Raw genomic sequence first — 14069 nt, 5'->3', positions numbered from 1 at the left:
AAGAAGTATTCCAAGTCATGAAATCCAAAGACCTACATCCAAGATTGATCTATCCAGCAAAGTTTTCATTTAGAATGGAAGGACAGATAAAGCACTTCTCAGATAAGGTCAAGTTTAAGGAGTTCATCATCACCAAGCCCTTATATATAAAGTGTTAAAGGGACTTATCTAAGAAAAAGAAGATAAAAAATATGAACAGTGAAAGGACAGCAAACTCACAGTTATTAACAACCACACCTAAAACAAAAGCAAACTGAACAGACAGCTAAATCAGGAGCAGGGCCACAGAAATGGAGATCACATGGAGGGTTAGCAACAGGGGAGTGGGGTGGCGGTAGAAGGTACAGAGAATAAGTAGCATAGACGGTGGGGAGAAAGTAGACAGGGGGAGGGCAAGAGTAGTGTGGGAAATGCAGAAGCTAAAGAACTTATGACACATGAACATGAACTAAAGTGGGGGAATGTGGGTGGAAGAGGGTGTGGAGGATGGTGGGGAATGAAGGGGGAGAATGGAACAACTGTAATGGCATAATCAATAAAATATATTATAAAAAATAAATGCTCAAAATCCTCCCCCAAAAAGTCCTCATCATGAGACAAAAATGTGTAACCATGTGTGTAATGCTTGTTAACTACATTTATTGTGGTGATCATTTTTCACAACCTATATAAATATTAAATCATTACTTTGTGTACCTGAAACTACTATAGTGTTACATGACAATTATTTCTCAATTTTCTTTTTTAATCTAAGTTTTCAAGCTAGCATTGCAATCCTTTTCCCTGTATTTCTGGGACTTTAATTATGCATATGTTGTAAGCTTGAAGGTGTCTCACAGGTTTCTGAGATTTTTCTGTTGACTTTTCTCCATTCTTTTTTCTCCCTGTTCCTAAGACTGGGTAATCTCAGTTGGTCATCTCCAAGTTCACTGTTTATTGTCTGCTCAAGTCTGCTGTTTAGCCCTCTACTTAAGTTTTCACTTCAGTTATACTTTCCAACTTTAAAATTTCTGTTTGGTTCTTATTTATAATTTCTACATCTCTGGGGTAGCTCAGTGGATTGAGCGTGGGCCTGCAAACCAGAGATCATGGTTCGATTCTCAGTCAAGGCACATGCCTGGGCTGCAGGCCAGTTCCTGGCAGGGGACGCATGAGAGGCAACCATACATCGACATTTCTCTCTCTCTCTCCTTCCCTTCCCCTCTAAAGATACATAAATAAAAATTAAAATTTTTTCTACATCTTTACTGAGATAGTGTTCTCATACTTTAGCTCTGTTTTCTTTCAGTTCCTTGAACATACTTAAAATAGCTCATTTAAAATCTTTATCTAGCAAGTTTGGGGACAGTTTCTATTGGCCACTTTTTTCCCTCTGTGTTTATGGACCACACAGGGATTTCTGTGCATAGCTCATCATTTTCTTGTGAAAATTGGACACTTTAAACAATATAAGGTAGCAACTCTGGAAATCAGATTCTCTCCACTTTCTAGGGTTTGGTGGTGTTTGTAAGTTTAATGACTTTTCTGAACTAATTCTTTAAAATCAGTATTCTTTGTTGTTCGTGGCCACTAAAGTCTCTGCCCAGTTGGCTTAGTGGTCAGCTAGTGATTGGACAAGGTTTCCTTAGATGCCTAGAACCAGCACTTCTCCTAGATTTTGCTGAGGGTGTCTGGGCACGTGGTGGGCCCCCATTCCTTCCACACAGCCAGGCAGTTGACAGCTCTGCCTTAGCCTTCGCTTCCTGCTAGCACAGGGCCTTCAGATTGGCTGGAGGTGAGGACTTCATGTATCTCAGGTCCTTCCTGAACATGCGCATAGCTCTGGACGTGCACGCAGCCTGACGCATGTGGATGGTTTTCTGTACTTCCGGGATATGCCGGAGCTTTTCAGTGCCCCCTTGGACGTCTCACTGCCTAGATTTCTCTTCCAATTTTTTTGGTTAGCCTATTGGTTGGGTCAGCTACCCACCGCCTCGGGCAGCCACGGTGTTCAACAATTGCCTCTGAATTGTTTTCTAACAAACACCCGCAAGGAAAATGTTCACACTGGCTGGGCTCCGAGTCAGATCATAGAAGGATGATCTTGTGAGTGGGGACCTCTGGACAGGCCAGATAATGACAGCTCCCTGGGGCTGGGGCTTTGGAATCGCTCCAACTCTGCTTGGCCCCGTCTTGAATAAATGCTCCTTGCATTGCCCCTGGTTAATTTTCAGAGTTTTGAAAAAGTTGATTCATACAACTGTTGCCAATGTTCTTGTTGCTTTTACAGAGGTGAAAATTTCTGGAAGTTCTGACTCTGCTATTTCGTTGATGTCCTCGCCTTTCTGCTTCTACTGTACAACTTAATACGGAGTTGACTTACATTGTTACGATAAACCGATATTATTATCACCGAACTGGGAATTCAGAAAATGTGCATCCTTCATCAGCAATTTGGCAGCTTTCCAATACTTCAAAATTATTCTGATAAGAGCGGTAGTCATATTAACAAGTGTGATTTTTAAAAATATTGTATAATAAAATGTATTAATATTTGGAAGATCTCATGAACCAAGTTTTTCCAAGTGGCCAATACGTGATGTTACAAAATCATGCATGAGTGCAAGCTGCCTGTAAAATGCAATATACACCAGTGGATTTTACATACAATGAGAAAAGCTCATTGGCGTGGTTTCGAATTCTGCACTGCAACTAATCTTTGAATAGTATCAGAGAAGGTTATTGGCAATCATATGGAAAGACTATTAAAATATTCTTTCTTTTTCTGACTACACATCTGTGTAAGGCCAGATTTTCCTCCGATACATCAACCAAAACTATGTATTACATCACATTGAATGCGGAAGCAGATACAACAATCCATCCATCTTCTATTGAGCCAGATAGTAAAGATATAAAAAAACGGCGAAGCAATGCCATGCTTATGAAATTTTATTGTTCTGGAACAATAGAGGTATTTTTCATAAAAATATGTTATTTATTTTAAGTTTATTTGTTATTTTAAATGAATAAATAAATGTTTTCCACTTCTCTCAGTTTTAATATGGTATATATTGATAGACATAACACCTATAAACAAACATTCTTTGGAGTCCTCAGTTAGTTTTGAGAGTGGAAAGGGGCCCTACTGCTAAAAAATTGGAGGATCTCTGGTTTAGATCACTCCGCGAGGTTCAAGTTCAGAAGCCATTACATTCCCTTTAGGTTGCGTGGAGCTCTTTTCCTTTAACATGGAAGGAACCTGGAGTATTCAGACAAGACTTTCACAGCAGGCTGGAGGAATGCCCCTGCTTCTCTCAGCCAAAGGGGAAGATACTAAGGAGGGAACTCAATTAATTGTTCAGGGAATTCCTTCCTGGCTCGTTTTGCATTCCTGTCAAATCACTGTGGACCTCGCACGTCACTCTGCCAGCATCTTGCAAAGATTTTAAACTCCAACTCTATTCACACGATTTCAGTAACTACCACGGAAGTCCCTTCTCTGGACTCCCTGGCTTTTCCAGTTTGTGTCAGAAAACTTGGCACAAAACTGACCTACGAGATTCTCTAAGGAAGTCATGTTATCTCCCCCAGTGGATTTTACATCATTTATGGCCAGACAGGATGTCTTGCACATCTCCTTGACCCTTCCTCAGCTCTTAACGCATCGGGCAATAGGACACAATTCGACACACATTTGTCTAACACTGAACCTCCTGGGTTAGATGTTTGTGTGCATTTTACACAGATCAGTCAGTAAACGTCTCAGCATCGCCTCTAAGTCAAAGCCAGACTCCCAGCTCCTGCCTTCTGAATGTGGTTGTTAAGTTCTGTGCTGGGCAATAGATAGATTGAGATCACAATGTTACAATTACCGTGATGTCAAACGAGATCAACAAGAGGGCAAATTACAAAACAAGTGTAACATGTTTTTATTGGGACTGCAGAGCCTGGGGGAGGATTCTAGTGGGAAAGGTCAGCAAAGCAGGTCAGGCTCAAGGCTCCAAGGGACTCATCAGTAGAGGGCGGGGCTGCAGGAGCACTGGCTTGAGCAGGGAGAGCAGGCTGGGCATGACCCAGGATTCAGTTCCTTCCCTGCTGGGCCAAAGCTGAACTCCCGGCTTGGCTTACGTAAATCAGGACAGCATGTGGAGTGGGGTTTCCAGCTACAGGGACCCACTGGCTGTGGTTTGAATTTAACGGTCATGTTAAGTTAAAGAGGAAATGGTACACTCTTCTTCAAACACATGAACCTGGTATATGGTCTTATCCTGACAGTCTCCTGGGGGAACCCGGCCTTCTTAGCATGGACTCAGAGAGTACTTGCTTGTGCTCTCCCACTCTCTGAGGCAGAATACTTCAGTTCCTGTACAAAGTCTCACTCTGGAAAATAATGCTTTTTCAAATTCCCATAACATAAACAGGGCTTAAAAATAAAAGAAGAATGGGCTGGGTTGGGAGTAAAAGACAGAAAACTGTACTTGAACAACAATAAAAAGAAATTAAATTTAAAAAAAGAAAAAAGATTTAAAGGCAAAAAAATAAATAAATAAAAGGAGGGAAGAGTCTATAATATAAAACATCCTCCCATGTCTCCAAGCAGTTCTCAGCATCATCGGCTTGGGGAGAGATTGTGGAAAGTCTTAAGGGGCAACTCTGAGCTTCCCAGGAAGCTCAGCAGAGCAGAGTGGGGACCGACGGAACTCAGAAGCCGGTGGCTTCTGACTGCAAAGCCCTTTCCAGGGAGACCCCAGATGTCCCTGCATGCGCAGTAAATGTCAAGTCTGTTTGCTGTGTGCGCCCTGATGTGAGAAATGTCAGCGTGCGTGTCCACACGTGGCAAACTCACCTCTCTGTTCTCTTCTTCCTAGCTGTACCCAAAATGACACTGCTGTTTACCAGATTTCTGCTAAAAACTGTTTTGGGATGATCTGCTGTTCTGCTTCCATTGAAGTCGAGTGCTCACCAGAGAACACACAACTTGTTCCCAGCCCGACAGAGGATGGGACCACAGGTTGGAACCCGGGCCCACAGACCTCTGGGCAGAAAAGCACAAATCAAGTGGAGGAGCAAGAACCTCCTTCTAAGGAAGAAGAGAGTCTCTGGCTGGGGACTCCCGTACCAGCTGATTCCTCCTCCTCCAAATTTAACCCTTTATGCTCATGCCAGTTACTGGCCAGCAGTGATATGAACTCATCCGGTTCTGAAAATCCCTTGCATGCTGAAGGAACAAGGCAAAGGGAACAGGCTTGTGATGCGAATAGCACAGAGGCAATTGCGGATGGGTTGCTTTTTCCTAAGTCGAGTAATATTCCTGATAAACAAGATGTATATTGCCACGGGACGGTGCAGTCCAAATTATCAAAGTTAACGGATGGTGCATTAAACGACGATGAAGACTTGCACTCCAGTCCTCAAAGTCCCAAAGCACAGAAGTACATCAGTGTCAGCCTACCACTCTCGGAGGCAGCCACATCCACCTACCCAGGTGACAGGGCCCCTGTCAATGAACAAATCAGTTCACAGGTTTCCAGCGACGACTCTGACAGTGACTATGAACTTTGCCCAGAGATAACCCTAACCTACACTGAGGAGTTTTCAGATGATGACCTGGAGTATCTGGAATGTTCCGATGTTATGACGGACTACTCTAATGCAGTTTGGCAAAGGAACCTGGAGGGGACTGAGCATGTTTTTTTATTAGAAAGCGATGACGAAGAGATGGAATTCAGCAAGTATGGACTAGGGGAGCATGAGTCTTTGCTTAGTGAAATGGGTCGTGGGCCTCGGGTGTCATATGACACTGGACCGATGGAGGCCCGTGCTGGCTTCTCTGGTGATCACTCACAATCCCAAGAAGTGACGGTAAGGCGTCGCCGAGCCTCCACCCACGGTCCCCCATGCCCACAAACAGGGATGACTCTGACTTTGGGATCTCACCAGGATGGGACGTCTGCGGTGACTGACCAGGGGAGATATAAACGACCCACTGCTTCTGATGAAAATGATTATCCAGGAATTCAGGGAGAAACCAGAGACAGCCACCCAGCAGGCAAGGAATTTGCCAGTGACAAGCCACTAACTGTGGATAAAGCAGTGGCAGAGAGAGAGGGGAAGTGCTGGTCTGGTGAGTTAGAAACGTCGGGGATGAACCAGTGTTTGGAGATGGTGGCAGAGGAGAGACTAGGGGAAAGGGGCTCCTGGAGCAAGGGCTGCTCAGAGAAACCGGGCAGGACGAGGCGGCCGGGAATGAAGGGAAAACCCAAGAAGCTGACGCCCGACCTGAAAGACAGTGCCACAGACGACACCCTTCACCGTCCCCAACCCCCAGAGCCTTCTGGGCACCCGCTGACACAGGGCGAGAGGAAGGAGAGTTCTGGAGCCGCAGCAGAAGCTCCTAGTTTGAATTCCCAGTTCTGTCCAGAAGCGGCTATTCTAACCCACGCAGATGGAGAGGCAAAAATGCTGCAAACCCCACCAGGCACACTCCCCCCGCAAGGGGGCTCAGACTTGGAGGGAGAAAGGGTGCAGGTGGATAACCTCTGTGAAACGAGCCGGGCTCCAGATCAGAGTGCTCATCCTCAGGTAAGATTTCTCTTTTGAAAAATTACAAGGTAAAAGGTATTTGTGTGTGTGTCTGCCCTCACTTCCCGTTCCTGACTGCGGGACCACAGGACCGCCAGGGCCCTTGTAAATGACAGCTGCTGCTGCTAGGAAGGAAATCTGGTTTTGAAAGAAGGCCCAGATAAACCCTAAGCCGTCCTAATTATAGCAGAAGACAGATAGAAGTAAGAGGCACTAATGGGATTCTGGACAGCTGGAAAAAGGAACCCGATAGCCTGCCCGCTGCGTGTGTTTTATCGGGCAGCGCCACTCTGCAAAAGGGTTTTCAAACAAATGTTTTGGGGCTAGTCCTTAAAGCAAAAGCAAAACATTCTTTTTAGTCATTTGGGGGGGGCACTTTGAAAATGGTAAGTGTTGGCTTTAATCCGAATCCATAGTATGAATGGAAGGTTTCCGTGTGTCTGAAGGACTTGTGAAATTCAGCTGGTGATGCTGGAGAGAGGAGATGGCAGGCTTTGTCGTGCTGGGGCGATGTTTTGATCAGATGTGTGCTTTGTTCTGTTTTGCTTAGACCACAAAGTATAAAAGAGTCTAAGAAAAAACTGCTGGGGACTGTATTTGTTTTTTTTCCTGGCACTGATTTGGGGGGTATATTTTAAAGAGATGGAATTAAATTCCTGGGGCTAATTAATGCACAAATGATGTGTTTGGTAGGTATATGAACTTATTGTACTTTTAATTTTAGAGGGTTCCAATGGGCTTTGACTTGGGGCTGTGTATTGCCGAGATTCTATTTTGTAAATAAATACACAAGACAAGTTATTTATCAATTATTTTTACTATATCTTGTGTTCGCCCTTCTTCCAACTTTGTAGTAGAACCCAGTACTGTTTTTATAGAAGACTAGACATACTCCCGAGAAGATAAAATATTCCCAAATGCAAACTTTAAATTAAACTCTCCGTGAAAAAGTCAAAATGTAATATATTGATTTCTAATGGTCCCATCATAAAATAGCCAATCTAAAAATCTCCAGGGCTGAGGCGGCTTTTTACTGAGCAAACTGTTCTGCCCCACTGGCCAGACTAACATATAAAAGCCCCACTTACACGTTCTGCACGAGAGCCAGGTCTGTCCTTTGTGGCTGTTGAACACACGCCACTTTGCTGAGTGCGTGCCAATGACCCCAGAGCCTAAGATAAGTGTGTGGAGGTGGTCGGGTCAGATACTAATGCAAAATTCAGTTACGGTATTAATTTTTGCCTGTCAATAAATACAGCATTTCCTTTTCTATTCATAAAGTGCTCTTCCTAACTCAGCAAAGTGCCTTTTTTCAGTTGTTCCCCATACTGAGCTTTCCACTGGGCAAGTTAATTATTAGAGGTTGGGGGGAGTGGAAAGTAGTGAAGAAGGAGAGGGCTGTGGACAGCATTAGCGTTAGACCCCCCACTCTGTCATCCTCAACTTGTACCCTGAGCTGAATTTTGAGAGTGAGCGTCTGGTGACCAGCAGCTCCCTTGTTTACTGGCAATGCAGCTAAATCCAATGGGCCATCTCTGGGACCAAAGCCCCCCGTCCTGTGCACATTCTTGTCTCTATTGAAGTTCTTATGGGACCCTTGCTCACACACTCACACATTCAGGAACGCACACCAGCTCACCAGCAATTCACTCCATGTCCAGAGTGTCTGGTGGCATGACTGTTATCTCAGAACCATGAACACGACTTCTTAGGAAGCCTGCATTCTGCAGGTAGTAGGGCCCTTTCTCACTTTGCCGTACCTGGTCGCAGAGCTGACTTGACCTCTTACTCAAGGGATGACCAGAAATGTGAATGAAAGTTGTGCTCATTAAAAGACAGTTCTGTGCAGCTTGAAGTTACAGACACATCTCTGTATCTGTGGTATTTATTTCCCCGTGACTAAAGCAAGAACATTTTGCCAGGGGGAGAGTGAGGACAGATTCTTTGACCCGTGCAAAAACTTACTATTGAATTGCAGGACATGTCTGTGTTTCTTAACACACATATGCAGTGAGCCAAATCTACAGTGAATGGCTAAATATCCTTGCAAAAGTGGCATAAAAGGCGTTGCAAGGAGGGGGTGGGGAGTTACTGAGAATGCCGCTCATTCTTGCTGCTCTATTATAAATGCCGCTCTATTATAAATCAAACGCTTTATAATACTGTTTGAGAAAACAACAATTAGTGAATCTTTTCATAACTCAGTCAAAAGGCATTTTAAATATTTGTTCTCAGACTTTGGAGGTTTGTGGGAACTTAAAATCTTGCAATGATTAAAAATCCCTGGTTGGGGTCATGTTTAGTAAACTTGCCCGCTCCTGACTCCTGCCTCATTCACTTACCTTCAGGTGTCTTTTGTGGAGACAGTGACCCGCAGCTTATCTTTTGGTATTTTCTCTTCGTCTGCATATTGCTTTCGCATTCTGGAGAAAACTCCTCATTTCTAAGGCTGCATTATAAGCACCAGGCTACACGGTAGAATATCTCCTGCCTGTGCATACGTCTCCAGCTGCACTTACTTACTATTTTCCTCCCCTGCTTTTCCAATGCAAGGCCATTCTTGTTCAGATTTATCTTGAAATAGTACTTACTCAGACTAGGATTGGAGAGCCCCCAATTCTTGTACATTTATGGAAGATACCAAAGTTAATCCCAGTTTGGGAGTGGAAAACAGAGAGGGTACCCAAGGTTAACTTGAATCATCTTCAAGGATACACAGCCAATCCTTCACCTTGGTTTTGATCTCCCTTTTCTGATCCAACTCAGAGGCAGGACCCGAGAAGCTGCCCATCTTAAGTTTCCCTGTAGCCACACTGGGGTAAGATCATCCCCTCTCTTAGGTCAGAAGTGCCGCGCCTGTCCTTCAGCATAGCTGCCCTGCCCCGCCCCGGAGAGACTTTTGCTTCTCTCTGGGGTCATGAGGTCTCAAGTATACAGTATGGAAATGTCTTCTTAGGTTCTGATGGTTAAGAACCTTTCTGATCAGAAATAAGCACTAAGCAGAGAAGGGGCGCTCCATGGTGGCAGGGAGTTTGGCCACTATGTTTTGGTCACTGATATGTCCCAAGTCCTTGGAGTAGTGCTGTCTGCATGACAGACACTTAATAATTGAGTAAGTAGCCATATGGACCTAGATTAAATTCCAGATACAGTCAGGTATGAGCCTGTGATGTTGGGTCCCAACCGCTTCGTGGCTTCCACTGGCATAAGTGGACTCTGTGGTTCCCCTCACCTACCAGCCTGCCACCAGGAAAATGCTTTCTCTTGGTCCCAGGAATGAGTTGGTTTGTGTTAGAGTGTCCCAAAGCTGGTACTTGGGTTCCCTTGTGAATGTTGGTGATTCACATACAACCTTGGACTTGTCAGTGAGCATGCTAATGTAGATCTGAGCCTGTTTCCTGAGCATTGAAGACCTTCCACAGTATTGCTTCCATCTATCTCCGAGAGGCAAAGCAGGCATTCCCATTGGCTTCCTTACCTAGAAAACAGCATTTTCTCAGACTGGTGGCGTGTCTTCCACCTGCTTGTTCCAAACGCTCTCACTGGGCTTGTTGCTGGCTCAGCCCTTCCGGTCCTTCAAGGCCTAGGTCCCGTGGGGGCCGTCCTTCAGGTTGCACCTCCCTTGAAGTGCTTTCCTCATCTCTACCTCTGATTTCTCTTTCCAGCATTCCTGGCCACGTTCTTTGGATAGTGTAGTGAGCTCCAGATGGGAGTTGGGTTCCTTTCCTGCTGCTTTCTGACTCTGTGACCCTGGGAAACGATACTTGAGCTCTCTCAATGAGAGAGCTCCCTCATAGAAAACAGAAGTAATAATACTAAATAATAATGCCTCATAGAGTGTTGTGGGGACTGAAGTCTTGCATAGAAAATGTTCAGCAGAGTCCCTATTATGCAGTTAATGTTTAGTAAGTATTAACCTCTTTGTTTATTTACCTTCTCAATACATGTGTTCTTGCTCCCTGTATTAAAGACATATTGAGGGCTGGCTACAAGTGGCTTTATATCTTTTTTGATCGAAATGTTTAGGAGATAATGGCGCACATAAGAAATAATCCAGAGAGCTCACTGTACACTTTGCCCAGGTTCCCCTGGATGGTAACATTGTGCCAAGCCGTGGTATAGCTCCAAGATACTGCCAATGGTGGCATCTGCTGATCTTATTCAGATTCCCCTGGATTCAATTGTACTGGTGTGCACGTGCAATAAATGTGTGCAAACACATCACCAGTGTATCTCTGGTGATAACTGCGGTACGAAACTTCAGTTTATTCCAAGTTCAGCCTAGGCGCTAGTCAGGCAGCACAAGAACAGAGACACAGCAGCCTAAAAATTTGCATGGCCACATACCCAGGGACAGGCAGGGCACAGAGTAGGTCTCCAGCAAAAATTTTTTTAAACATAGAAAAATATAAGCAGATAATATAAACCTCCTTGCAATAGCGTTTTCATATCTGGGACAGCACAGCCTGAGATCTTGGGTTCATTTGCATAATAATATGTGTTTCCCTCCCACATCCCCCAAATTACAACTGTTAAAACTGGCACCAGGAGGCAGATAAGCCAGCTCTCTACCGACCACGGGAAGGGCAGAGTTTATAAGCCCTCATCTCTCAGCACCTGGCAGTTGCATCTCCCATCAGCTCGGCTCCATGGCTGACCCAGGGAGTAGTACAAACATCTGTTTTGTTTTTAATCACAAAGCCCAAGCGCCACTCCTGCCAAATGCCGTTCCTGCCCTGGGCCCGTAAGATCACTGACTGTCCTGGTTCGCTGCGGTATTATACTCAGTTTGTGTTCTATAATCAGGGGACAGTCATTAATTAGCTCCAGTCTTCCTGCTCACAGTGTCATCTGCAGAGCAGCTTGTCAAAATGCAGACTCCCAGGCCCCACCTCAGTCCTGCCGAGTCAGAATCTGCATTTGAACCAGATTCCTTGTTCGGTGAGGATGCACACTGAAGTTTCAGAAGCCCTGGTCTAGAGACGAGCTCTTTCTCAGGTTAGAAAAGACCCTCAGTGTGGTCTCAGCCCTGTCTACCCATGGCACCACCTGCGACTTCAAAACATTCCCGCACCCGGAGTTCCGCCCCTGGAGATGCTGATGTAATTTGGTTGGTGGTGTGGCTTGGGCATAGGGGGTTGTAAAAGCTCCCAGGTGATTCTCTGTACCTCCCAGGTTGAGAATCCTTGCTGTGCTTTAAAATCACCTGTGCTCTTTCCTGAATATACAGATGCCACCCCAGAAGTCCTGATTTAGGTGGTTCTAGAGTGGGCTCAGGCACTTGTGCCTTAGAGCCCTCCTTGAGTAGAATGCAGGAGTTAGCCTGGGGGCTCCAGGTTCCACCCCCCACCAAGAGGGGTCGCAGAGAGCCACAGGTTGTCACCTCGTGGACACACTCCCTCAGGGACCCCTCACTCGGGTTCCCTGTGTGAGCCAAGCAACAGAGCACAGGTTACTTAGTACTGCATTTGAAACAGAGGCAACAGGCATTCACTCATAGGTGCTTTACTGCAATATATGTGTTCCTGAAATGCCTCGCATTCTGCAAAATCACACACTTAAAATATCAGGACCCCTGGGGAAAATAGCATTCCCCACAGGTCACTTCATACATAAACAGGCCGTTTTAAAACCAGAGACAAAAGCAAGAAATGTACCCAGGAAGCACCCTCTGACTACCCAGGCCAGTGACTTAGGTTGGCCAGTGGTTGCCACGGCAGATATTAAAAGTGCACAAGATAACTGAGTGGCAATGCTACTGACCTTTAGTTGGAGCAAGCTGGTAAATGCTGAGACCACGGAGGCAAGGTGGACCTCTAGGCAGCAGGGCTGCTGGGAAGGTGGGCCTAGGAGAAGCCCCTGCCCTCAGACACATGGGCCTGGAGCGCACCTCTTAGAAGACAGGGGTGCTGGGCAGGGTCTGATTTTAATTATATTAAGATACGACTCAAAAGGGTACCTGCTGCCAGTGTAGAAGCCAAGGTTCTCCATTTCCTGCTCAAGATTCTATCATTTACTCCAGCTACTCAGGGCCCCTTGGTCTAGGAAACGATGCGTATAAGCCAATGCAGTATCTGCATTACACTGACGTCATTCCCTTATTAACCAATCTCACAGGGCCATTCCCCTGATGACCCATCTCTGAGGGCTAAGACCTCACGGAGCTGGAAGGTCTCCTCCTGCTCAGGTGCTCCGAGTCCTCGGGGCAAGACATCAGAAGTGAGGGCCTGGATTTACTGGCAGTGGAGTCACCCTCTAAGGAGCATGTTTAAAAATACAGCTCTCCACACCTCCCCCCAGACTTGTTGAATCTGTACTTTTAGTAGGCCCTCTAGGTGATTGTCACGGGCAGTAGGATGTAAACCACGGGCTTAGAGAGACCGAGCCCTAGGAGAACGCTACCACCCGAGGCGCTCCTGTAAGGAGCCCAGGACTGGGGAGACAGCAGGAAGTTTAGGGCTCGTCAAGTGCAACCACTTTGCCCTAAGAGGAAGAAAACCCCGTGATTGGCATTTTCCTCTGCTTCCTAGTTGGCTTGCTAAAAATGTGGCTTGTTCTTCACCTGTCCGGCAACCGAAATAAATACAGATCCTGATTTATTGTAACTAATCCAAAACAGGTGTGTCATCTCCAGCTGAGTTTTATTTTGAGGAGCAGGAGTTCAGGGGCAGGAATTCGGGGCAGCAGGAGAGGCTGGTGAGAGGAGGACCACTTGGCTTCTGGGTGGGTTCCAGTCAGTGTAGCAAACATCTGCCCTGGGTGGGAGCTGGGGGCCAGACACAGGACTTTCTGGTCTTCCTTTTTGCTTTGACTGAAAATGAACTGGCTCTGCTGAAATGGGATACAAAAATGTGGGACTAACCAACTGCCTATGAAAACAAATGATAAAGCTGTGGTCACCAAAACGGTATGGTAGTAGCACCAATAGATAAATAAACAAACTGAGTAGAGAGTACAGAATCAGGCCCAAGAATATATTGGTTGTGGCTTATGATAGAGATAGGTTCTCAAGTTTGAGAGAAGAAACAAAATCTTCAAAGCTGACAGTTATTCATCCTTATGAGAAAAGTAAAAAACTAAAATCAGTGCCTTATAATGGATCCCAAATAAACACCAGAGGGTCTCTGAGCTAAAGACAGAAAAGCAAACCTATAATAACTACTGGGAAGATACTGGAAACTATTTTTATGACCTCAAGAGCCATAATTTCTTCTTGGGACCCAACGAACAACAGTAACAACAAAGAATAAAGTTGATAATTTTGATGACATCAAATTAAAAATGCCTATATAACAAAAAGTATTGTAAACAAACATACATGAAAGTGACATACCAGGAGAAACTGGTAGAATATATGTAATAGAGAAAGATGAATTTCCAAATTACATAATAAAACCAAATAGGAAAAATACTCCTACCAACTGAATTTTTTTAAATTAATTTAATTTAGTTATTTTAAACTGAATTTTTAAAAAGGTAAAATTTATGAAGCTCATAGAAGAGGG

The 14069-nt window shown here is 45.0% G+C and overlaps 1 protein-coding gene across 1 annotated transcript in view; it reads left to right on the top strand.

Annotated features, from left to right (window-relative positions):
• ALPK2 (alpha kinase 2) overlaps positions 1–14069 on the top strand; it is a 97070-nt gene that overhangs the window by 34807 nt on the left and 48194 nt on the right. Inside the window, exon 4 of the mRNA XM_037152003.2 lies at positions 4851–6564. Coding sequence (XP_037007898.2) covers positions 4851–6564 — 1714 coding nt within the window. The remainder of the gene's footprint in view (positions 1–4850; positions 6565–14069) is intronic.

Source organism: Artibeus jamaicensis, unplaced genomic scaffold (assembly GCF_021234435.1).
Source record: "Artibeus jamaicensis isolate MK-2021 breed Jamaican fruit bat unplaced genomic scaffold, CSHL_Jam_final contig_354, whole genome shotgun sequence".
In the NCBI taxonomy this organism is placed as follows: domain Eukaryota; kingdom Metazoa; phylum Chordata; class Mammalia; order Chiroptera; family Phyllostomidae; genus Artibeus; species Artibeus jamaicensis.
Note: the sequence above shows the minus strand (reverse complement) of the source record. Positions and strands in the feature narration are given on the sequence as shown.